Below are 27,776 nucleotides of genomic sequence, written 5' to 3'. Positions count from 1 at the left end.
ACGAATAAGGGTTAAAATGGTTTCAGCCAACACACTGCATTTGTGATTACTTACAAAAAGTGTAGAGCATGATATGCATATTTGCATACGCCACAGTACTTTTAAAAGCAAACATACTAATACCAAGGGTACACAGAGCAGTACTGAAGAGAATATCAGGACTATAAAAAACACTTGTAAGTTGGTATTATTGTGTCGTATATTGATATTCATGACATGCTCTACACACCATTTAAGCAATTTTAAATTAAATGTTGTGTCCTCAAATTCAATTACACTTGTAAAGACTTATCTTTAGTCATTTTATATATGCCGAATTATATGGTACGTTTATTTGTTTACATAAAATAGTTGATTCAGATATTTAACTTCTGTGAAAGGCTTCATTGGTTTTCACGATTTCTCTACAGGCACATACAAATGCGATATCGCACGATTTTCATTGGTCATGGACTCTAATTAATGGAGTCTTCCAAATGACAGCTGATACATATTTATATCCGTTTTGTCTCTTGTACCGTGTGACAGGAAAGATGACAGACGTAAGTTTGTGACACATTTTGACAGATGTTAGTTTCAGCGTCGGGAACATTGGAGGAGGAGTTAATATTACCGTCCCGTCGACAAGGAGGTCGTTAGAGACGGAGCTCAAGCTCGGATTAGGGAAGGATGGGGACGGAAATAGGCCGTGCCGTTTCAAAGGAATCATCCCAGCAGTCACCTGAAGCGATTTAGGGACATAACGGAAAGCCTAAATCAGCATGGCCGGATACGGATTTAAATCGTCGTCTTCCCGAATGCGACTCCAGTGTGCTAACCAATGCACCACTTCGCTGAAGAATTAGTAATTCATCCGATGTATTCCCGCAAGTTTAAACTACCTCTTAACTACTGAAGCCTCAAACATGTAACCCCCAGTTCGTAGTTGATCAGTTCGTGCTTGCAGTATCGCCTTGATTGGAAAGATCTCACTGGTACCGATGTAAGTTCTAGCAACTCTTGTGTATTGCGTATTATGTGATACTCGAGTTTCTCAGTGATGTCCCCAACTGAAATATATTTTTCCTAATTCTTCGCATTTTGTTGCTTATACACTGAGGGTACATTGCTTTGAGAGCCTGCAGATGTCTTCATCCCGAGTGAATGGACGTAAACGAATATAAAAAGTAAAGTAAAATAGTCCCTGTTTGCTTTTATTAAATCACAGCCCAACCTGTGTCGTCAGTTGAAGTCATGCATTCGGTTTCAAATCAATGGACAATCTTGATGCAAGGGAAATTGCTGCATGTCGTTAGTTTCGCCGTAATTTCATGACCGTAGCTGGAAATTTTTAACATGACTCACATCTGCCGGAAATGAACCGGGCATTAAGTAAAAGCCTGGGCTAGAGACTTTTGTTCTGTGTTTCTACCGTGGACCAGGCGAGGTGGTACAGTGGTTAGCACACAGGACTCGCGTTCGGGACGACGATTCAAACCCGCGCCAGGACATCCAGGTTTTCCGTGATTTCCCTAAATCGCTTCAGGAAAATGCCGGGATGCTTCGTTTTAAAGGGCATGGGCGACTTCCTTCCCCGTCCTTCCCTAATCCGATGGGACTGATGACATCGCTGATTGGTAGTCCCCCCCCCCCCCAAATCAGTCAACCAACCAATCTACCGTGGAGGCGAATACGTACAGTCTATGGCAACCATGTCATTTGTATAACATTGCAGTACTTGTGCTGTGTGCTGTTATGAGAGTTTTGTTGCTTAAGGATGGTTCCGATAACAATAATGCACAATCAGAAAATGGTTAAAATGGCTCTGAGCACTATGGGACTTAACATCTGAGGTCATCAGTCCACTAGAACTAACAACTACTTAAACCTAACTAACCTAAGGACATTACGCACGTCCATGCCCGAGGCAGGATTCGATCCTGCGACCGTAGCGGTCGCGCGGCTCCAGAATGAAGCGCCTAGAACCGCTCGGCCACCACGGCTGGCAATGTACAATCATAGTCTCGGTGTAGTCACTCTAAAGAAGCTGGGACTGGGACAGAGGGAATATCGCTTTGGGTCAAGGTGATGTCTGTAGAACATGGAACAAGTTTCTAGCGACAGGATGAGTTGAGGACCGTTACAGAAGTGGCAGTGGAAGAAAAGCAAATGATGTGAAGATCTGATGTCTGCGGATAACAGCCAGCAGAAAGCCTCAACATCTACGGCGGCAGTTCCAAACACCTACAGGAGAGCAGTTGTCAACACAAACGATGCGAAATACCCACGAGGAGTAGGGTTTACGGGCCAGAATATCTCTCAGGCCTCCTCCTCTAAATCAGAGATGGGCTCGTATCATATGGGCAATAACTACTCTGTGTGGACGAGGTAGCGCTGGGGAACAACGCTCTTTTGTCATAAGACCCGTATCAGTTTCCACCTCTACAATACTGGTATTCGGGTATAGACGCAACGAGGACAAAGTTTATAACCTAACTTCATCGCAGTCCGCCACTTTTTTGCAGACAGTTCAGTCATGTTTTGGAGCGGAGTCCCATGTGGCCTCAGAACCCTCTTTGTGTCATTATATAGTGACGTGAAATATCGATACGAAGTCCTTCCACGCACTGTGACTTCATCTGGTGAACATACTGGAGCGGGATTCACGCTGATGTATGACAACGGACGCCACCATCGGTACGATCTTGTGAACATTCCAAGTGGAGCATAGAATCAGTCAGATGGACTCGTCTTCATGTTCTCCACATCCCAGTTGCATTGAGAATTCGTGGGCCATGGTAAAACGATCTGTTAGCAATCGCCCTGTCCCACCGAAGACCTGACAGGCCATGGTAAACGCCGCTGTCGAGGTGTGGGACAGTATCCTACAGGCTTATCCTTATGCAGCTACGAGGAGCACCAGTTGGGTCTCAAACAATGTGTTACTAAAGGTAACAGTGAGAAGAAACTGTAGTGTTTGCAGTGGAATCTTTTGTAAGATTCTGTTTTTGTTCTCTTGTCTGTGTTTACCAAAATGAAGTGCGCTTATCTTCTTTACTGTTTTTTTTCGGCTGTACCTCACAGAAAAAAGTCAATTTTGCTTCCGATAATGTCCTGTATTAACCATAAAACAATATGCAACAGCTATTTTGACCATAGTAAAAGCACGTTTGAATTCGAAATTTTGTATGGATGTCAAAAGTATTTCGAGAAAATAATCTTGGAAGGGAAGATCGAGGGCACGGGACTGAGATGAAGAGCAGCGAGCAGATGCATATCTGATATCAAGATCTCCAGTCTACCTGTTCAGCAGACACTAAGAAGCTGGTAAAGCTACCGGGATGAAGACGTATGGTTCATGGGATCACTACACTCAGCAGTGAGTTCAGTGACTTGTGATGATAGTCATAAGTAACTGGGGAGGGAAATAAATAGCAGATATTTTAGTTAAATTCCTGATTCCACAAGCTGCGACACTGTCGCGAATAAAACAGTCACCCCTATATAGAATAAGTTTCCTTTAATTTACACCTATGGTCACAAACTTTTTATATATTTATATATATTTGACGATGCTGGTACTGGTTTTGCATTTAACATTTTACGATGCCACTATGGCTGCAGTACGTTAGGACTTCGTTTTTATAAAACAGATCTGATGTTGGTCATTATAGACCGAAACCGGTAATCTGTTAACAAAAAGTTTGTGACCATAGACGTAAATTAAAGGAAACTTAAATTCCTGATTAATAGAACTCGGTTCAAAAGCAGTGACAAATGAAAGTGACACTCGTTAAGTGGTGGACCACGTGGTGTACAAGTCCATGCTCCATGAAAAAGTGAAAATTTCCGTACACAGTTGATAATACTGAAAACAATTAAACTGACGAAAAAGTGACGCAGCCACTACATTATCATTGATGAACAAGAGAAACATCGATACTGCATCGTGGATAGAGATCACGATCTACCTCTCAGAACAATGGAAGTTAAGTATGAATACGACTAAAGGTACATTTAACGAACTGAAAATTTTGAAACTAAAATATAACGCCAAGCTACAGACGCATGCCACAGTGTCAGCGCAGATGTCGTAGCTCGTATCACGAAAGTGGCCAACGGAAAGCAACCTCAGTTCAGTTACCCAGAGTCAGCTCGTACGTTGCAACCGAGTATAGCGGAAGGAAGCGTCTAGACGAGAATCGAGAGAAACAACAAATCCCTTTTACGCTTCTGAAATGGGATCGCAACGGCGCAACACTTCCTGCGCAGGCGTCTCATTGGTCGTTACTCATTATCTCCAAAGTTTTCCTACCAGCCATACCTTGACTAGTGAACGACTGTTGTACATTAAGTAATCGAGAACCCGGTAGAGCATGTTTTTCCAACAACCTTGTTACTCAGAACCCGTGTAAAAACGAATACATTTTGATGAACAACCTTCAAGAACTACACCAACATATAGTTTTAAGGCTTCACTGAGTTTTACAATAGCGTGCACTGTGCTTCAGAGTAAATCATTCATTCTGTTTAGTTCTGCGGAAAGTTAGTTACTTTATCTCTTGCTTATCAATCACGATCGTCCCTCGAGTGTTTACCATTCATTAATAACGCAGACTTTGTACGAAGACTAAGATGATACACCATAACAAATACATGTTGAGAACAGAGGATAGCTGTTGAGCGTTGTGCCACATTGCTGCGCAGTCAGCTGGAAGCTTGTCGAGAATTGGGCCGACCCCTGGCACTGCAACAAAGTATCGCTGCGCCTGACAGCAGGGTCTCGGCAACACGAGAAGCGGCCACCCAATCGGGTGTACGACTGCCCAGCGGAATGGACGGAATCGACGGAATGCAACTGAGAACAAGTATTACAGGCCAGATTGCGAACGGGTGTGGGCTTTCCGTGCTGGCGCCCGCTGCCACCAAAGAGAATTTGGGCTGGTGGGGAGGGAGAGAGAGCGGCAGCAGAGAGTGTCAGCTGTAATTACTGCAGGCAGCGCACTGCAAAGTGAATCTGGCTGGGCGGGGACACTCCTGTGAAAGGCCCAACGCCCCTGGAAGCACGCCAAACGCAGTGCACCTTTCGGTGTTGGACGAGTACACACGTGGTCGACTGCCGGCCTAATCCTAAATGAGAGAGCAAGCAGGATTCGTAACACGAAATGATCCTTTATGGATTCAGCAGCACTCACGACAATTCTTCACACTGACGCAGGAAATTTTGACATGTCGGTGCTCTGCAGTGCGTTCAACCAATTGTCTTTCAAAGCTCGCTGTCATTGGTGTTGAACACGTGGAAATTTGAAATTTGTGGTAAGGACTTATGGGATCAAACTACTGATATCTTCGGTCCCTAAGCTTACCCACTACTTAATCTAAGGGCAACACACACACACCCATGCCCAAATGAGGACTCGAACCTCCGACGAGGGGAGCCGCGTGAACACGTGGAAAATCATGCTCCGGAGTAGGTTTGTCTCAGTGAACAGTGCGAAAGCCTACGAGAGTCTTGAAAATTGGTGCTAACCCTTCACTTAAGCTGGTTTACGGCCGATTTTCAGACACGATTCTCTGACAGCGCAAAATGGCTAGGAAATTTTTATGACAACGGCAGTGCTTTCACAAGAACAACTAGAATATCACTGCAACGTTTCTGAGGGAAACTGGTAAATACATTTTAACCTAGAATACTGTTGCATTAATGAATAGATTTTTAATGAGCCTCATCTTGTGGACGTTATTTTTACAGGACAATAACTTTGCGATCCTAAACGAAGGATTCGGAACGAGAATCTCAAATATTAACAAAACGTGATGGAAGTTACATTTAATACACTGATCTACTAAAGTCATAGCTACTCCGAACGTAATTCATCAGTAAACTGCACCACGTCGACTTACCTGACAGCTGTCGATGTTACAAAAAGTAGTTGGAGATTGCGGGAGAAATTAAGGCAAGTGCATTTCTTAGCTAAGCAAAAACAGTTAAAAGGGTGAACGTACCACGAAGAAACCCAGCACGGGTGCAAACATCTAAAAGTAAGTTGAAGAAAAGGAAGCCTTACAGGGAATGATAAAAAAAAGAGATGCAAATTGTGGTAGATCGTGATGCCAATTGAGAAGCTACTTGACCGAGTAGTAGCGGCTCCGGTCACAGGAAACCATGGTAACGACTGGAAGAGCGGTTTGCTGACCACTAGCCGCTCCTATCCGCGTCCCCACTGAGGATGACACGGCGGTCGGATGGTCCCGAAGGGCCATTTGTGGCCTGAACAACGAGTGCTTTAAATTTTGGTGTAAATATATTCTAATATTCTAAAAGATTACTTACAGGATAGACAATCCCATTTTCGCGATTAATTCCTCTCAAATAACGCACAAGAATAGTAAGCGTTGCAGTTGTACAACAGGACCAAACACTTACACGGTACAAGTGTTCTTCCTAATTTTAGTTGAGAGAGAGAGTGAGTTTGCAAGCCACCAGTATTCACAGACGTGTTAATGAAACTATATATCACCAACTACTTGGACACAAGGTTCCAAACTGATGATGAAGGAACAGTGACTTTCATTACAATTTGAACGAATAGGCACTGCGAGATTCTCCCTGTATAGAAGTGACTCAAAAGTAATACTATCTGCTAGAAATAAAAGTGATATGCGTAAAATGACAGACTAAGCAAACAGAATGCATTGACGTAACCAAAAACACACTGGTGTTCAGAATTTAAGGACGGAAGTAACTTTCGCGTGATGCGTCACTACCAAGTAACGTAGCTCAATGACACTTTGAATATACACAGAAATAACTAGTACATTGTGGTAAAGAAGCTAACTGAAAGAAATAGATAATGGGGCGAACAGAAATGACACTTTTATTCAAAGACAATATGACAGTGGAGTCAACGCGACTCATGATGGTCTCCTGGACGTTAGAAAAGGCGGGACGTGATTCTTAATAGGGTGTGCGATCGTCACAGACGGAAGTGCAAGCTCTGCAACGTGCTCCCATGCTGGCCACAAGGTTGACAACTGCTGGATGGTCATTATTGCATATGCACGTACTGTAGTACGTCTAAATAACGCACCCCATACGTTCTCGATAGCATTTAAGTCGGAGAAACGGGAAGGTCAGACCATTCGCCGAATATCCTTTCGTGCCAAGACTTCCTCCAACTGCGCGGTTCCGATACGTTACGTGAAGGTTGAGTTTCTAAGTACAATATTTTTTATGGTTGACTGTAGTATGAGTTGTTTCTGGTGTTATACGAATTTTCAACACGCGACCTCTGGGCACAATATATTCATTCAAGAACTGAACCGTAAATCATAAAATATCTGGGTGTATATATGGAGCGATTTAAAATGGGACGACCGCATGTGATCACAGGAAGGGTAGATGTCAGACTCAGGTAACTGCAGCACTCCTCAGAAGTATAGCCTAACCACCATACAGGTTGCTTACAAATTCCACTTTCAGACAATTTTTAGTATTGTACGTCAAACTGGGTTCCTCACTACGTGGTACTGGTAGAAGAAATTAGCAAAGCGCGAAGAGGAGCACGTTTCGTCTCTGCTTTAGTAACTGTGAAAGCGACGCTGAAGAGTTCATTCAATTCCAGTGAGAAGCGCTACAAAAGAACTTTTTTGGATCACGGTGTGCTTTGCTTTTCGTATGCTAGAAAGTACTTTCCTACAGGAGTCAATCAACACTTTTCTCCCTTGTACATGTAGCTCTCTAAAAGTATCAGAGTCCTAGAGAGACTGGAGCTACTGTTGACGCTTACCAACACTTGCTCCTCCAACGCAATATCCTCAGATAGAAGAGGAGCGAGGAATGTGACAGTATTACATTTAGTATCCTCCGCCAGTCGCCGCAGGGTAGCTTGCAGAGTGTCAATATATACGCGCTTGTTGTCCTGTATGGCTGTTCGTGTTTCAACCTCTTGTAAGGATCTCTTTAAGTATAATGTGTGCTCTCCGTATGCACTAACTTTTCTGAAAACGGCATCATCAGATTGCACAGAGAGAGCGTTAAAGTAACTCCGACAGCGGAACCTCGCTTTGGCCTCTCAAAATATCCGTTTTTAGGGTTGCGTATCTCTAATACGTAAGAGCGAAATCCTTATAGGGTCATTTCTTGTCTGTCTATCTCTCCGTCCCACTGTTAAAAACCCCTTTGCTCAGGAACGGATAGACGTATTAAGTTGAAATTTAGGTCACACACTAATATCTTTGGTGCAGCATAAAAATCTTAACCGTGTAAAGCAATGCACATATTTTGACAGTCGTTAACTCACTCATCAACACCTATTTCATACTTACCGTTGGCCTGCAATCATGACATTTAGCGAGAAGAAAGGTTTCGTAGTACAAGTAACGGGAAGAAAACGAAACTGTTCATTTGTAATTATATCAAAAGAAAAAAATGACATTTTTTATCCGACTGTCTCTCTGGCCGTCTGTCTGTTAAGATGCATTTTTCTCAGGAATGTGTAGACGTATCAAAGCGAATTTTTTGTCCCATTGTAAGGTATATGGTTCCTTGATGGTGCTAAGTGAGTGAACGCAAAAGATGCGGCCATATATTTCACATGTTTTGATACTAGCGTACTCAGTCGTTAATATGTATAGGTCAGTTCACGTAGACCTGTAATCATGAAATTAGACAAAAAGGAAGGATTCACAATTCAGGCAAAGAGAAAAACCGAAACTGATAATTTTTAATTCCGTCACACGAAAAAAACTGTCGTTTGTTATCTCTTTCTCTCTCTCTCTCTTTGTCTGACCGTCTGGTAAGATGCTATTTCCTCAGGAATGGATACACGTGTCAAGTTGAAACTTATGTCACATTGTAATGTCTTTGGTTGCTTGATCATGTAAAAAGGTTAAGCTTCAAAAGTAACGGAAATCAAAAGATAAGGCCATTGAGGTCACATATTTTGGTACTCGCAACCTCACTATTTAATAGCCATCAGTTACTTGCCGTTGACCAGAATCATATGAAATTTGGCAAGAAGCAAAGTTTCGCACTGCAAGTAAAGAGAAAATTGTTAGTTTTTCGTTATATCACATAAAAACAGTATTTATAGTATCAGTTGTTTTCTGACTTCAAACTTAAAATTAAAAGAATCCTTGAAAATCTTGAACGTCGACAATAGGCCAACAGTTGTTGAGATTATCAACTACCGGGGTGAATGAACTGTCTATGAACACATTCAAGTTTGCATGGAACCCTCAGGTCCCGAGTGTCACTCTCAGCTGACGAACTGTTCTGCTTAGAGATCTGTCTCTGGATAACTGCCAACCCAAGTGGAAATGTGAGAGAAAGCCACCTCGACACTGATGTGCACAACATTTGCATGTACGTGAACTCTGACGGTCCAGAGTGTTCAGTCTCCGGAAAATGGATTTGCATTAGCCTGATAATTCGCCTCGTACTAGAATACACCTGATTGCAGTGATAGTGATATGAAACTAGTGGATACAACAATGAAGCACGCAACGACAGACGGATGCCGTACCTTTTGATGTGATGCCAGCATGTGATGTTTGGCAACATGTCAACATATCCATAACAGACCTTACAACATTCTTCACGCTGAAGCGCTACAGGTGCTGTTGATCCGCATGTTCAGCGATGTCATCCTCGAACTGAACTAGTGGCATGCATTCCATTGGATCAGTTTCAGAAACCACAAACGCCTCGTACTGCGATGGATATCGGATCATCGCCGTTTCCGTGTTCACTCACAAAATGTAACATTTTAGTAAAACTGCCGTCTGAATCACTGCTATTGCAGTGCTCATAAATGTTTTTCATGCTATTGTGCTGATTCTCTGCCTTTTTTGTTGAGCACCGTATTTCACAAACGCCATGTGCGTTTTTTCTCGATTACTACTGAAAGAGATCTAAATAGGGTATGTAGTACAGTGAACACATTTTCTGGAGGATGGAGCTCCAGATGCCAGTACGGCCATCCAGATGTAGGTTTTTCGTGATTTTCTTGAACTGATTAAGGAGAATGGCGGGATGAGTCCTTTGAAACGTAATTACACTCCCATTTGACCTTGTACTCCATCACCAGTGATCTCATCTTCGACGGTGGATGTATTCTAGTCCCTGTCTTCCCCTATACATTTTTACCCTCTACAACTCCCTTTAGTACCGTCTTAACGCAATTGCCACCATCCTGTCCATTTTTCTTGTCAAAGTTTTCCATATGTTCCATTTTCGCCGAGTCTCCCTATTCCTTACCTAATCATTCCACCCAGTTTTGAACATCCTTGCGTAGCACCGGAATGCTTCGATTCTCTTTTTTTCCGGTTTTCCTACGGTCCATGTTTCATTACCATACAGTGCTGTGCTCTAAACGTACATTCTCAGAAGTTTCTTCCTCAAATTCAGGTCTATGTTTGATACCTGCAGTCTTCTCTTGGCCAGAATGTCCTCTAGCCTGTGCTGATCTCTTTTTGTGCCCTCTTTGATTCACAAGTAATGTTTTATTTTGCTTTCAAAGCAGCAGAATTACTCAATTTCGCCTATTTCGTGGCCCCAGTTTTGGTGTTAAGTACATCGACAGTCTCATTTCCTTTACTTCTCATTATTTTCTTCTTAGGCTTGCACTCAATGCATATTATGTGTTTATTTAGCACGTCCTGTAAGTCTTCTTCACTTTCACTGTCGTCAGTGCATCGTATTATTATCATTACCGGTATTATATTTTCACCTTCAATTTTAATATCACTCCTAAACTTTTCTTTTATTTCCGTCATTGCTTCTTCGCTGTATAGATTGAAAAGTAGGTATGAATCACTACATCCTTTTCTTACGCTCTTTTAACCCTTGCACATCGTTCTTGACCTTCTAGTCTTACTGCCCCTTTCGTTTCTTGCAGGTACTGTATATGATCCGTCTTTCTCTATACCTTACTCATATTTTTCTCCGCATTTCGGACATCCTGCATCATTTTACATCGTCGAACAATTTTTCCAGATCAAAACATGCTATGAACGTGCTTTAATTTTTCTGAAGTCTTACTTCCATTTTCAGTCGTAGCGTCAAAACTACCTCTCTGGTGTCCTTTCTTTTCCGAAAGCCAAAGTCATTGTCATTTAACAGTTTCTTATTGTTCTCTTCCTCTCTTCTGTATAATACCCTTGACAGCAAGCTGAATATGAGCTGTTAAAATAATTGTGTGACTGTTCTCGCACTTTCTCGCTAAATAGAGCTCGTTACCTAGTGTTCATTCGAGATGAGCTGCCACAGTTGGACACTGTAGCAATTATACGTATTCTCCGGGAAACGAGGTTTTTTTCAGTAAGACGCTGTCTCAATCCACTTCGACAGAAATATCGGTTAGCACTTAATAACCAACATATACACTAGTAGTTTCATTGCAATGAGAGCTACCGTCCAGTGACCAGACCATTTACCTGGTCTCTCGCACACATGCATTTTTCTTATTGTCCATGATGCCTCTGAAGAAAGTGAAGAGTAATTGGTTGGTTGGTTGCTAGCTGTCTGTCTGCTTGTACAAGAGGCAACAGGGATATCTGAGAGAGTGCAGTAGAGTTTTGTCCTTCTTTCTCACGCATGCTTTGCTGTGGGCTTGTGTTGTTGTAAGGTGTATATTGTTCATACCAATAAACAACTAACTATTTCTGACCATTAATTATTTATCATAAAGAACCATGTTCAGGAGCACATATATTCTGTATAATTGTAAACGTATAGATGGTAGGTAGCTGTTGGCAGTGACCAGAGTATGACCATTTAGTAACTGTTTTTATTAACATATGGCCGGTTTTAATGACTTACACCAACTTCAGATATAAGGTGCTTGGCTAAAAATACACTTCAATGTGCTATGCAGTGCCAGAAGCCTGTGATGCAGCAGTTCAGACTGAACTGCTAATCGTAATAAAGTATTTTATGTCTGATAATGGTGCAAAAGACATTAACACCGACCTTATGTTCATTAATAAAGTTCGTTAGTGACAAGGAAATAACTTTTTGCATTATGAACAATATTGGGGTCGATGGATCTCAGTGACGATGTCACAGATTCAAAAAGAAAAAAGAAAAAAAAGGAGGAGGAGGAAAGGATCGTGGATGATCAGTATGAAACAACTCCTTACTCCTAAATAATGCAATATAATGGCTTGCCTCGCATTTCTAGGAGTTTGACTACATAGCACTACCTACCTTTCTAATTTGTTACTCATCACAAACGACATTAGAATCTCACTTATTTATAAAACTTTCTTTTCAAGTATACTTTTGAATAGAGATATGACGTCCTTGGAAATAAGAAGAGCGTTTTCATTAATGAGCTTGTGCCTTTGAAAGCTAGAACTTCGCCACGTTTAGGGAGGTATTCCAAAAGTTATTTATAACATCACCATATCTTGTCCGTATCAGGCAGACAAATTTTCTCGTTGCTCTAAACAGGGCGGTTATAATTAAACTAACGATACTTGAGAGGGCCCCCCCATGAAAAACGAGTGGTCTTAGGACAATGAAGCTTTGTGAAACCTTTGTAAGATCATACGGAAGAGAAATAACGAATTAACCACTGGATGAAACACACTTAATTTCCACATGAGAGGGCAACATTGCTAACTGCTTACCACGTTTACGTTGCAGGTTACAAACGCTGCTAAGTGTGACGGCCATCCGCATACACGACAGCCAGAAACAGCACTAACGATACCATTTCACATTTTCTCGCTTCTCTTTTCGAATGGTAGACCATGGAATGCTGAACTGTCGTGATGCATTTCGTGTACTGCTTAAAGATCGCATATTGCGTCCAGAATTCTCAGACATGGCAACAGCAACTTCTTCAACAATTTGTGGCACAATTGGCCGTCAGCCTGCCGCAGGAGCAATTCGCAAATCGACACTTCATTCGAACTACCGAACCACTCTCTTCAACCCCCGTAAAGAAGTAGGAAATCTCCTTATTCCTTTAACACGTGGATACTGGCGAACTGCAGCAGCACTACTGCTGTTATACTGAAAAAAAACCAGCTTTACGAGTAAGGCCCTGCTTTTCTCCTTCAGACCCCTGTTGATTCTCTCCCACTGCAATGCACACTCATGCTGTTGTTTCAACCGTACGTCGCCGTACCAGTACCGGCCTCTATCGGCAAGTCATGACGCAATGCTAACAACGAAAATCATGCAGCGCACTTTCCGAACATCATTCCTATAAAACTATGTACTTGTAAGGTAGAAAGTTTTCCGTCTACGCTGGCTCAAGTAGCGAAAGTCTAATAATAGCCGCCCTGTATTTACCGGAAGGAATAGCACTGTAGAAGAGGCTAATGATCTTCTGCTCTGTGTGTGACCCCGGCACGGTACGCGAGGTGTGTACGTGTACGTGTGTGTGTGTGTGTGTTGCGGCGACAGGTCAGCTGTGGACGGCGCCGGAGCTGTTGAGGATGCCGCAGCGGCCGCCGGAGGGAACGCAGAAGGGCGACGTCTACAGCTTCGCCATCATCGTGCACGAGATCGTCACCCGGCAGGGACCCTTCTTCATCGCCGATCGACACTTTTCACCTAAAGGTAAATCACACAGTGTTCAACTGAAGCCTTCTCAAACGACATTAATTTATTTAAAACTGGGCTTTGGAAAGTAAGTTACGTAATATTATGGCAGGTAAGGTATGTTCTATTGAATGTTGCACAAAACGTCGACGTGATACAGATACATTCACTGTTTTTAACACAGTTGGGTTGGGTTGGGTTGGGTTGGGTTGTTTGGGTGAGCAGACCAGACAGCGAGGTCATCGGTCTCATCGGATTAGGGGAGGACGGAGAAGTACGTCGGCCGTGCCCTTTCAAAGGAACCGTCCCGGCATTTGCCTGGAGCGATTTAGAGAAATCACGGAAAACCTAAATCAGAATGGCCAGCCGCGGTATTGAACCGTCGTCCTCCCGAATGCGAGTCTAGTGTGCTAGCCACTGCGCCACCTCACTCGGTTTTAACACAGTCAACGGGTGGAACTTCCTACCAGTTGTTCGGTTCCTCGACGGTAGAAATCCGCTCCTCGGTCACTCAGTACCTTTCATCCCCCAAACTAGAAAATTCTTGTGAAAGCAGTTACTGTGCACAAAGCGAAGTACACCGAAGAGCCAAACGTATATGTCGCTAATATCGTGTAGCGCCCCCCCCCCCCCCCCCCCAAACCCCCCGACCCCCCGACCCCGCGAGCACACAGAAGTGCCGCAACACGACGTGGAACAGACTCGACTAATCTCTGGAGTAGTGTTGGAGGGAATTGACACCTTGAATACTGCAGGACTGTCCGTAAGAGTACGAAGAGTTGATAATTTCATCTGAACAGTACGTTGGAAGGTATCTCAGATATGCTCAATAATGTTCATGTCTGGGGAGTTCAGAGGGCACCGGAAGTTCAAATGGTTCAAATGGCTCTGAGCACTATGGGACTTAACATATGAGGTCATTAGTCCCCTAGAACTTAGAACTACTTAAACCTAACTAACCTAAGAATTCGAACCTGCGACTGTAGGCAGAGGAAGTGTTTAAGCTCAGAAGAGTGTTCCTGGAGCCACTCTGTAGAAATTCTGGTCGTCTAGCGTGTTGCATTGTCCTGCTGGAATCGCCCAAGTTCGTCGGAGTGCACAATGGACATGAATGTATGCAGGTGGTCAAAGAGGATGCTTACGTGAGTGTCACCTGTCAGAGTCGTATCTACACATATCGGGGGTCCCCTATCTATTACAGAGCCTCCACCAGCTTGAACAGTCCTTTGCTGACATGCAGGGTCCATCGATTCATGAGCTTGTATCCATACCCGTACACGTTTATCAGCTCGATACGGTTTGAAACGAGACTCGTCCGACCAGGCAACATGTTCCCAGTCACCAACAGTCCAATGTTGGTGTTCACTGGTCCACTCGAGATGTAAAGGTTTGTGTCGTGTCGTCATAAAGGATGCACGAGTTGGCCTTCGGCTCGGAAAGTCTATATCGATAATGTTTCGTTGAATGGTTCGCATCCTGACACTTGTTGATGGCCACCCGATGTGGTCGAGTGGTTCTGGCCGCTGCAGTCCGGAACCGCGCAACTGCTACGGTCGCAGTTTAGAATCCTGCCTCGGGCATGGATGTGTGTGATGTCCTTACGTTAGTTAGGTTTACGTAGTTCTAAGTTCTAGGGGACTGATGACCTAAGATGTTAACTCCCACAGTGCTCAGAGCCATTTTGAACTTGTTGATGCCCCAGCATTGAAATCTGCCGCAATTTGCGGAAGGATTGCACTTCTGTGACTTTGAAGGATTCTCTTCAGTCGCCGTTGGTCCCATTCTTGCAGGATCAATTTCCGGTCGCAGCGATTACGGATATCTCGCGAAATGGCATTACGGGAAAATCCCCACTTCATCGCTACCTCTGAGTTGCTGTGTCCCATCGTTCGTGTGCCGATTATAACACCACGTTCGAACTCACTTAAATTTTGACAACCTGCCATTCTAGCAACAGTTACCGACCTAACAACTATTCCATTGTAGCAGCAGTAACTGATCTAAGAACTGTGCCACACACTTGTTGTCTTATATAGGAGTTGCCTACAGCATCGCCGTATTCTATCTGTTTACTTATCTCTGTATTTGAATACAAATGCCTGTACCCGTTTATTTTGCGATTCCGTGTAGTCTTCAAGGATTACGGGCGTGTGTCGTGTTGCAGAATTTCCCTTTCACGTTTTATATTTTTCAGTGTGCATCAACGCTCAGAGCGATTCAGGGAACTGAACTGAGTGACGCAGTGGCGAAGGGTGCTCGAAGTGAACGCACTGTGCGTGTATATGCTGTCCTCCCACACGCTGTAAACCCGCCGCTCAGCCAGTAGGTCGTGCGACAATGGGAGGAAGAGTGTCCCAGAGTGCGGGTCAACAGGCTGCGATCAATGAAAACCACCACTCGACCGCGTCACACCCCATTCAGGCTGCGCAGACGGAATAAAGGGCTGCTAACCCAGCGTCCAGTCAGACTCGGCCTCTGTCCTCTTCCGTTTGTGCTTATGGCGGGGAAATCTTTACACTCTCCGTTCTCAGTGATCTAATTTCATTTTCTGAAAAGGTGACATTCGTACCACTTCCATCTGTCCCGCAATCCATTTTAATTTTTGTTAGTACGTAGTATAACAATTGTTCAAATATGATGCCCATTTTACAATGTTGTGTCTGACTTAGTGAGTAACTTATACTTGGTCTCGGCAGAAATTAATTTTGAACTCCTACTCAATCGTGTCACAAATCCAACTTGTGAACTTCATCAATGTGTTTTGATGAATTTCAATTACTGCTGTCAAACTGCAGGTTTCTGGTCCGAGAGTTCACTTGTGGTCAGTTCTTTGTACGTAACATATAAATACTGATAAGTAACAACATTTCTTTATAGCACAGTATTTAATTCGTATACAACTTACAAGAGACACTCACAGCAACAATGACATCTGACATGTTTTCACACTTTTTCCCAATTTGTGCAAATACTTCACGCCACCAATTTAAGGGTTTTGAGGCCACAAAGTCGAAGTGTAAACACGAACTTAACAATAGAAGTAAGCTGCCTGATGACTAGCATTACTTTTATTAACATTAAATTTAGGTTCAAAGAGCTTTATCCTTGCAAACTAAATTTGTTTGAATGTATGTTAATGTGTTAGCAACATACTTGAGTTCACTGTTAGAGCGGGAAACCAATTTGTCATTTTAAGACAGTAAAATAAATGTACTTTTTGGAAATTTAAAAGATTAAAAACTAATGTGTAAAGTGTCTCATCTTCAAGGCATTTTCACATTTATTTCAAAACTTCTCATAAATCTAGCGTTTCTATAATATTTGCGGGTGAATTGATATTATGATTTATATTTTAGGTAGATTAATTCAGCTGATATGTTCGGTTTACAGTGGGATGTGGGAAACATGATCTTTTCTCCCCCGGCATCAACTGAATGAAGTTTCATTTAAAAAGAATCGTTTAGTAGAATTTCAGTATTGTACAAGTGTTCCCTTTATTAATATGATGTATGATATAATTTTGCAAGTAGCCAAATAACTAGGCCGCCCCTTGGGACCAGTTATTCTATTATGGTCTTTACTTCTTATAGATCCTCAGTTCATGGTGGCAAAAGAGGGGGTGGTGAATTAAACTGGTTTCAAAATTCGAAATAAGGATTTTGTACAGAAATAGTAAAATGCAATTTCAAAAGGGTTGTATGGTACCAATGGAAACATCAAGCAATCGGCAATGTTGTACTGTTGTCATAAATATGCCTTATACAGGGTGAAGAAAAATTCGCACACTCAGACTTAGCAGCGAGATCAAACGCTGTGTTGCTATACGTAGTTTTCGACTTTGCTTCGACAATCGGTAATCGTTATGGAATATTGTACCATAGATTCCTTCTTAAACTGTTTGAGAAGAGACTTTAAGCGATTTAGATACGCCACATTATCTTGATTTATTATTTATAGTTTCTGTTCGTAAAATTATTTTTTGTTCTCATCTTCCTCGTTTACGCCTCAGATGTCTCTAAAGCTCACTAGGGCGGCGCACGCCAAGCGGCAAGTAGCTAGTTCGAAACTTGGTGGTGCAACACATTTCCACCGCCTGTAGTTGACACAAAGGTGTAAGAATGTTGTTCACGAGAAATTCCCGGTCACCAGAATTTGCAACAACTTCCTTGATGAATTTCCAAATTTCTTAGCGGTATCTCGCTGAGGGTGGACATGCGACGCTGTTGATGATGGTACGTCGATAGAACCAAGGAGTTGAGCTTTGGTGCTGCCTTTGTGCCATCTTTTTCGCGATTAGCAACGCCAAAACAAACGCAACACTCATTCCAGTGATGTACATTGAAAAGGTGCACCTTACACGTTTGAAAGCAAACCACTAAAATGGCTTCAATTAGACAGGCTTTTAAAAAATTGTGCGTTACATCAATAAATAATTTTCTTATTCTGTTGCTTACCATAGTTTGCTATTAGTATCTTTTACACAGATCTGAATAATTTACGTGTGAGTTTGAATGCGTGACTGCCGGTAAGAGATACCCAAACGAATTTCTGAAAAAGATTTCATATGGTCGATGTCCAAATCTCCCAAATACCTCGTAACAAACGAAAATTTATGGCACACCAGGTTGTGAAACAGAGTGTCATGTTTGGCGTGAGTTGTCACATTAACAGGTTTGACCATCTGAGCATACATCCAGGTTCGAGCCAATGTTTTCAAAATCACCGCTGTTTTCCTTCTCTTTCGGACAGATGGGAGTAGAATCATTTAGTGGCGAGACTACAATGTCTGTGGAATTTAATGAAACTAACTCACTAACAGATTAAGACTATATTACCCACCTACCTTTCCCCTCAGTTTGCTCTTCTCACTTATCACAAGCGAGAACTGTTGGTTAAAGCGTCCAGAAGTAATTAGAAGGAAATATCAGATGCAATGGTTGTTTCAGTCTCTCCTGAAGTCGTACGCGAATAGAGAAAAAAAAAGAAATAGTCTATACCGGTGACTAATCGCTGTAATCAAGAGAGATGGGTTTGAATCCTAGTATGGTACAAACATTCTTCTGTCATGATTTCATTAGACTACAAGTCTGAACGAACTTCACTGATTCCATTCCAAGCCAATGCTGTTTCTAATTTTACCTCTCTTCGTTAAATTATAGCGAACTGGATGAAACAAACTAATTTTAGGACTTTTGGAGACACTAACTGTTTTAGTTCAAATGCTAATACTAATCGTCTTCGTCATTACTATTCGTTATTCAGCTTCACGCATCATCGTAGAAGTGCAGATAGGAATTTCTCTTAGGATTCTGCAGATACGTGCCTGATAAGTGACGACAACTATTTCGTTTCTATTATTCAGGGTGAAAAGTATTTAAACCGACAAACTCTGGAAGGTTGTAGGGGACATCAAAACAAATATTTTTCCCTAATGTCATTTTCTGCTATGAGGATTATTTAAACCGGTGGAGGCCGTATTACGCTCTTCAGTTGTTACAGCGGGTATTACGCTCTTCAGTTGTAGGCAACTGCTGTCCACCAGTGTAGTAGTACATTGTCTCTGTTTGCTAATGGAGCGATACACCTGGAGTGAGTATACACGAAGCACGAGCTGCACAGCGGGTTTATCAACAACAATATCCTAATCGCCGTATCCCGCATTATACGACCTTTGCTGCTGTGTACCAATGTCTGCGTGAGACCGGATCATTTATCAGATTACGTGGACAGGGCCGCCGGCGTATGGTAAGAACGCTGCAATTTGAGGAAGCTGTCTTGCAGCATGTGCTGCGGGATCCTTCAACCAGCAGTCGTGCAATTTCACGTAAAATGGGGACGAATCATACGAGTGTAAGAACAGTCCTTCGAGAGCATTGTTACGTCCATTTCACTTACAGCGTGTCCACAACCTGGAACCAGTTGATTATCCACCCAGAGCACAGTTTTCGCAGTGGTACCTGGAACAGTGTGAAATTCATCCTACATTTGCATCGTCTGTGTTGTTTACCGATGAAGCAACGTACGAGCGTGACGGAATCTTCAACATGTACAATTCTCATGTTTGGAGTGAGAGTACCCGCATGCCACAGTTACTAGCGCTCATCAAGTGCGGTTCTTCGTTGATGTGTCGGTCGGTATTGCTGGGGACTGTTTGATTGGGCTGTATCTGCTACCTAGGTCAACGCATGTGGTTCCAACATGACGGGGTGCCGGCACGCTTCAGTCGCCGTGTGCGTCGATTCCTGGACCGACACTTGGATCGGCAGAGGTGGTCCTGTACCATGGCCTGCTCGATCCCCACTTTTTTTGTGTGGGGAACAATTCAGGACACTCCTGATGTTTTTGTCCGTGTCAGACAGAACATGATCCGACAGTGTAACCTTTGTTTACGTGTCAATGGAGACATTTTTGAAAATCTACTGTAATTGAAATTGGGTTGTGTTAATGCGTTGTCTCTTGGTCATATAAAATGGAAAAGTGTTCGTTGGTTTAATAAATTTGCCACCAGAGAAATCTTCGTCTACCGGTTTAAATACTCCTCATAGGAAAAAATGACATTAGGGAAAAACATTTGTTTTCATATCCCTTACAACCTCCCAGAGCTTGTCGGTTTAAATACTTTCCACCCTGTAATTACGTGGGATGCATGTCCATTTGCCTTAGCCTAACAAATAACAGGCAATAGTGGTGTCAGTGGAGAAACTGCGAAGACTGTTCGAGATGATCTTAAAACAGTGGCACAATTAAATGCTGTTTAAGTGTATCTTGTAACAAGACACGCAACATGTCACGCTATAAACCAATCTGATATATGTGGTGAGCAGAGGCCGGCGAATCATGTTTGCGGTGTAATTACCCTGTTAGCTAGACGCCACTCGCTATTTACTTATTCCATGCCCCTGTGAAAGCAGCCGTAAAGTAGCGCCGGTGTTTACGTTCAGTGCTGGAGTGCAGCATCCAGTCTGACGCAAACAGAGTAGCGGGAATCAGCCCGCAGTAATTACCTGGAGTGGATACACGTCGGCAGCTGCGCGCCCGTTGCATTGCTAATGCCACGGCCGGTCAGACGTCAGTCGCGAATGACGTGACTTCCGGCCGGCGCTCAGCAGCCACAGGGCACAGCTCCTGTTCTGGTACCCGTACTGGCGGCCTGTGAATGGATTCAGCTTGTTGTTTGTGAAAGTGAGATGGCTAACGTATTATGACTGCGGCGATGAGCAGACGTAGCCCTACTTGCTTTAAAGGAGGCACCCTACATTGTTACTATTGAGTTTTTACATATGTATTGTCAAGTAATAGGAACTCCACGTAGGAATATCATCTATGTAGGAAAAGACAGATTGCTACTTACCGTAAAGAAGACACCTCAACTTGCAGACAGGCACAGTTAAAACACACCTATGTAAAGTTCTCGCCAACAGTCTTCCTCAGTAAAGGACGCACGCACACACACACACACACACACACACACACACACACACACGCAGGCATGTAAACCTTATGCACACTCCACCATCTCGGACCGTAATGTTTCTTCTACTGTGCCTTCATTTGTTCACTGTGTTTTCCGTTCCTGTCTTGTGACCACTTCAGACCAGACTTTTCGCTCTCCTATCTTGGAATCTTTCCATATTCAGTACTTCTTCCCTATACATTTCTCTCTCAATTATTTATTCAGCTTTTGTCGCATTTTTATAAATTCGTTTGTGTGACATGAATCTAACTTGTTGTTGACTTTTTATGACAATTATTTCAAGGTCTTTTTGGGTAATTTACCGGCTGCATTCGATAAAATTGTCCAAAATATACCAGTCTTCTTTTTCTCACTACTTCTAATATGTTTTCTGTGTCTTGATAAATTTCATGATTACTAGGTACTTTTAAACCCTCCATAGTTTTTTGTTGACGTAATATTTTGTTAGTTAACGCCTTCATAGCATTTGTATTTTATTTACACTGCAGAGCCAAAGAAAGTGGTACACCTGCCTAATATCGTCTAGGGTCCCGCGAGCAGGCAGGTGCAGATGCAGTCATTGACTGTGCGGCTGGTCCCGGCGGAGGTTCGAGTCCTCCCTCGGGCATGGGTGTGTGTGTCTGTCCTTAGGATCATTTAGATTAAGTAGTGTGTAAGCTTAGGGACTGATGACATTAGCAGTTAAGTCCCATAAGATTTCACACACATTTCAACATTCCTTTTCTTCTTCTCCATTTTTTTTTTTTTGAACTGTCACAACACGACGTGGCACGGACTTGACTAATGTCTGAAGTAGTGCTGGAGAAAACTGACTGCATGAAACTGCAGGGCTGTCGATAAATCCGTAAGAGTACGAGGAGGTGGAGATCTCTTCTGAACAGCACGTTGCAAGGCATCCCACATATGCTCAATGATGTTCATGTCTGGGGAGTTTGGTGGCCAGCGTAAGTGTTTAAACTCATAATAGTGTTCCTGGAGCCACTCTGTATCAATTCTGGACGCTTGGGGTGTCGCATTGTCTTGCTGGAATTGCCGAAGTCCGTCGGAATGCACAATAGACATGAATGGTTGCAGATGATCAGACAGGATGCTTACGTACGAGTCACTTGTCAGAGTCGTATTTAGACGTATCAGGGGTCCCATATCACTCCAACTGCACAAGCTACACACCATTACAGAGCCTCCAACAGCATGAACAGTCCCCTGCTGACATGCAGGGTCCATGGATGTATGAGGTTGCCTCCGTTCCTGTACACGTCCATCCACTCAATACAATTTGAAACGAGACTCGCCCGACCAGGCATATGTTTCGAGTGATGAACAGATCAACGTCGGTGGTGACTGTCCAGGCGAAGTGCAAAGCTGTGTGTCGTGCAGTCATCAAAGGTACACTAGTGGGCCTTCAGCTCCGAAAGCCCATATCGATGATGTTTCGATGAATGGTTCGCACGCCGACACTCGTTGGTCGCCCAAAATTGAAATCTGCACCAATTTGTAGAAGGGTTGCACTTCTGTCACGTTGAACGATACTCTTCCGTCGTCGTTGGAACCATTCTTGCAGGATTTTTCTCGGCCGCAGCGATGTCGGAGATTTGATGTTTTACCATATTTCTGATATTCACGGTACACTCGTGAAATTACCTTACGGGAAAATCCTCAGTTCATCGCTAACTCTGATATCCTGTGTCCCATCGCTCGTGCGCCGACTGTAACACCACGTTCAAAGTCGCTTAAATCTTGATTACCTGCCATTGCAGCAGCAGTAACCAATCTAGCAACTGCGCTAGACACTTGCTGTCTTATATAGGCGTTGCCGACCGCAGCGCCGTATTCTGCCTGTTTACCTATCTCTGTATTTGAATACGTATGCCTGTGGCAGTTTCTGTAGCGCTTCAGTGTAAATTATAGTTCAGTGCTACACATTCGATTGCATACAGACATTCTGGTTTCACTTCTGTGCTGTAATGCCTCATGTTTGCATCTTTTCTTAGAGGTAAAAAAAAGTGTCCGAATTCTTATGGGACTTAACTGCTAAGGTCATCAGTCCCTAAGCTTACACACTACTTAACCTAAATTATCCTAAGGACAAACACACACATCCATGCCCGAGGGAGGACTCGAACCTCTGCCGGGACCGGCAGCGTAGTCCATGATTGCAACGCCCTAGACCACTCGGCTAATCCCGCGCGGCTTTCTCAGAAGTCTTTAGTTACAACACACTCCCTTCCCATGCTGTATATCCTTATCTCCGAGGCACCTTTTTTTTCAGGCCATTGATATACTCAGAAATTAATTAACATGTTTTCTCACTGACCTCACAAGCGAAAGCCGATCCGTAAGCCATACCGTCACGACAACAGTTCCCTCTGCATCCACACGATTCTTCGGTTTCGTTAGGCGAAGCAGCCTCTCTTATGAAAAAGATACATTGACATTTTATTTGTATTACTTGTATGTACTGACATTTATTACTAAATGAAATTAATTAAAAACGGAATAATAAAGTGAGTACAAATTTTAATACAGCCTCCCTACAGCTGTACCTGTACAAAATATTGTGGCAGCTAGTGGGTCGTCATTCACACTTGCTTCACCCAAGTGGAAGCGTCTGTGCCAATTGGGACTTAACATTGTACTTAACATCTGAGTTCATCAGTCCCCTAGATCTTAGAACTACTTAAACCTAACTAACCTAAGGACATCACACACATCCATGCCCGAGGCAGGATTCGAACCTGCGACCGTAGCGGTCATGCGTTTCCAGACTGTAGCGCCTCGAATCGCACGCTCACACAGGACGGCGGTGCCACCTTCCCTCATGTAACAAGACGGCGTATTGTTGCCCTACACTTCCTGCAAGTCAGCATGGATTGTTGTAGCGCTGCCCCCTTCATGTGCCGAAAACAAGTCATCGCAAGCCACGTCACTTTGTCAACGGACTGCGCCGCTTCCTTTTGCCTCCCGTACCGACATGCAAAGGTACGATATATATGAAACTGCAGTGCTTGTGTTATTCTAATTTCGATGCAAATTTCGTTTGGACATGCATGCATGTATTTACGAGGGTCACTCCAAAAGCAATGCACACAACTTTTTTTGAATCCACCTTTTATTCTACATGTTTGAAAGTTATACAGAGTTTCGAGACATCCTTTAGGAACAATATTTTCATTTCTCCACATAATTTCCATCCCTCTCAATTGCCTTACGCGATCTTGGAACCAGCGCCTGTACACCCGCACGGTAAAATTCTGGAACAACCTGTTTGAGCCAATGTTTGGAAGCGTGCACAAGGGTGTCATTATCTTCAAACCTTGATCCACGTAGAGTCTTTCAGTTTCCCAAAGAGATGATAGTCACATGGAGCCAGGTCAGGACTGTAAGGCGGGTGTTTCAGTGTGGTCCATCCGAGTTTTGTGATCGCTTCCATAGTTTCTTGACTGACATGTGGCCGTGCATTGTCGTGCAACAGCAAACCATCCTGTGGTCGAACACGACTCAGTCGAGCTTCAAGTTTCTTCAGTGTCATCACGTATGAATCAGAATTTATGGTGGTTCCACTTGGCATGGTGTCCACAAGCAAGAGTCCTTCGGAATCGAAAAACACCATAGCCATAACTTTTCCGGCAGAAGGTGTGGTTTTGAATTTTTTTTCTTGGATGAATTTGCATCATGCCACTCCACTGATTGCCTCTTCGTCTCTGGTGAAAAGTGATGGAGCCATGTTTCATCATCTGCCACAATTCTTCCAAGAAATTCATCTCGACCATTCTCGTAGCGTTCCAAAAGTTTGCTGCATACTGGTTTCATGTTTCTTTGTGAGCCACTGTCAACATCCTGGGAACCCACCTGGTACAAACCTTTTTTAAAGCCAACACTTTCAGTGTTCTGCAAACACTTCCTTCCCTTATCCCAACGTAACGTGACAATTCGTTCGGTGTGATGCGTCTGTCAGCAGTCACCAATTCGTTAACTCCCTGCACATTGTCTGGAGTGTGTGCGGCACGAGGCCTGCCGCTGCGAGTACAATCCTCGATATTCCTGTGCCCGCTTTCATCATATAACCTGTTTGCCCACTGACTAACTGTACTGCGATCGAACACAGCATCTCCATACATCTTTTACAACCTCTTGTGGATGTTTCCCCCTGTCTCGTTTTCACAACACAGGAGTTCTATGACAGCACGTCGCTTCTGACGAACGACAAGTATAGCAGCCATCTTGAAGACATGTTGTGACGGCGGCACTCACGGGAACAGATTGAACTGAGTTTAAAAACAATCGGGTAGGATCTATCTACACACTGTGAAACTTTCACACATGCAGAATGAAAACTGTATTTTTACAAAAATAGTGTGCATTTCTTTTGAAGTGACCCTCGTATTTGCAGACACGGAGCAAATGACTTTCTAGTACGGAAATATGCATAATGGATGTACGAGTAAAGGTCGTAGACGCATGGTTGACGACATATGGAAGTTTGGGTCTGGTCGTGAGTCGTGCACGGTTAGCCAAATGGTGAGGCAACCGCTCGAGACAAGCATGAAATCCAGATTCGAGTTGCAGTCCGGTACAAATTTTCATTGTCTTCATCCTATTCTACAGCTGATGGATGTCCTCATTCGCAAATGTGAATTCATTTAATGCTGCGGTACAGTTGCAGGGGATTTCCGAGTGTACCTGAAGTGTGCACATGTGCCTGCAAACAAATAAAAATTTAATTACGTAACTTAATTTTTTCGAAGCGGGCAGGGTAAAGTACAGGGAGCGAAAGCCTATTTACAATGTGTACAGAAACCAGATGGGAGTTATAAGATCTGAGGGACATGAAAGGGAAGCAGTGGATGGGAGGGGTGCGAGACAGGGTTGTAGCCTCTCCCCGATGTTATTCAGTCTCTATATTGAGCAAGCAGTAAAGGAAACAAAAGAAAAATTCGGAGTAGGTATTAAAAACCATGGAGAAGAAATAAAAACTTCAAGGTTCGCCGCTGACATTGTAATTCTGTCAGAGACAACAAAGGACTTGGAAGAGCAGTTGAACGGAATGGACAGTGTCTTGAAGGGAGGGTATAAGATGAACATCAACAAAAGCAAAACGAGGATAATGGAATGTAGTCGAATTAAGTCGGGTGATGCTGAGAGAATTAGATAAGGAAATGAGACACTTAAAGGGAGCAAAATAACTGATGATGGTCGAAGTAGAGAGGATATGAAATGTAGACTCGCAATGGCAAGGAAAGCGTTTATGGAGAAGAGAAATTTGTTAACATCGAGTATAGATTTAAGTATCAGGAAGTCGTTTCTGTAAGTATTTGTATGGATTGTAGAGGAAGAGGAGGATCTTTGTGTTCAACGTCCCGTCGACAACGAGGTCATTCGAGACGGAGCGCAAGCTCGGGTGAGGGAAGGATGGGGAAGAAAATCGGCCGTGCCCTTTCAAAGGAACCATCCCGGAATTTGCCTGAAACGATTTAGGGAAATCACGGAAAACCTAAATCAGGATGGCCGGAGACGGGATTGAACCGTCGTCCTCCCGAATGCGAGTCTAGTGTGCTAACCACTGCGCCACCTCGCTCGGTTGGAGTGTAGCCATGTATGGAAGTGAAATGTGGACGATAAATAGTTTGGACAAAAAGAGAATAGAAGCTTTCGAAATGAGGTGTTACAGAAGAAAGCTGAAGATTAAATGGATAGTTCATATAACTAATGAGGAGGTACTGAATAGGATTGGGGAGAAGAGGAGTTTGTGGCACAACTTGACTAGAAGAAAGGATCGGTTGGTAGGAAATGTTCTTAGGCATCAAGGGATCACCAATTTAATATTGGAGGGCAGCGTGGAGGGTAAAAATTGTAGAGGGAGACCAAGAGATGAATACACTAAGCAGATTCAGAAGCACGTAGGGTGCAGTAGGTACTGGGAGATGAAGTTTGCACAGGATAGAGCACCATGGAGAGCTGCATCAAACTAGTCTCAGGACTGAAGACCACAACAACAACAATTAGTACTTTGTGGTTTGCAGAACACTGTTGTTTCTGTTCCGGAATTTCATACCAAGCAGTCAAAGTTCACCCAGGTCATTTTATTTATTCGGTTTACAAGAGCACGGGTGCTGGTGAGGTAAAAGTTGAGAGCCCAAATTTGAACAACGGCAGTGCGGCGGTTTCCGCCGGCTGTCCCTGTACAAACTCTGCCGAGTTGACCGTACTGCGCTGTTAGCCGGCCTTGTACAGTGTAGGCGTGTCGCTGTGGAGCGCGCCGAACTGCCACGCCACGACCAGCCGGGCGACAAATTCCACTTCGGAGCCATAAATTCACGGATCCGGCTTGTCTTTGTTATGCTGACGGAGCCAGCCACCGTTACCAGGGCGGTTTTTCATCGCGGGCGGACCTGCGGAATATAAACTAGTGCGCTCGTATTCTGTACCTGGCTGTCAGGTTGTCCGCTGGCACCGTGCTGCAAATGGCAGTTCTCAACTTACTCCGAGACACGAAGGGGAATTAACTGGAATTTCAACAGAAGTGGAAGTAATTTGTACGGGTTCAAGACACCTTTTGATGATGAAACAATTCGAATAACTATAACTGTTTTGATGTTAAACAAATTGCACTAAAGCTTCTCCAACATCCACTTTCCGCTTTGATACAGAACGCGACCTCAGCTTTTGCGAGTGTTATTGTTTTCGGTGGACAACGCTTCTCCTTTCTTTGCCGCCACCAGACAGGCAGTAACGTTTCATAATTTCCCTCTAATTTCAGCGTGGGTT

General features: G+C 43.4%; 1 protein-coding gene across 2 annotated transcripts in view; it reads left to right on the top strand.

The window, feature by feature from the left end:
- Window positions 1-27,776, top strand: part of LOC126266758 (atrial natriuretic peptide receptor 1-like) — a 1,377,759-nt gene that overhangs the window by 1,196,218 nt on the left and 153,765 nt on the right. For both annotated transcript variants that reach the window (XM_049971275.1, XM_049971274.1), the window contains exon 14: window positions 13,400-13,555. In XM_049971275.1, the coding sequence (XP_049827232.1) occupies window positions 13,400-13,555 (156 nt within the window). The remainder of the gene's footprint in view (window positions 1-13,399; window positions 13,556-27,776) is intronic.

Source organism: Schistocerca gregaria, chromosome 4 (genome assembly GCF_023897955.1).
Source record: "Schistocerca gregaria isolate iqSchGreg1 chromosome 4, iqSchGreg1.2, whole genome shotgun sequence".
NCBI lineage: Eukaryota > Metazoa > Arthropoda > Insecta > Orthoptera > Acrididae > Schistocerca > Schistocerca gregaria.
The sequence above is the reverse complement of the archived record's forward strand: the minus strand, read 5'-3'. Positions and strand labels throughout refer to the sequence as shown.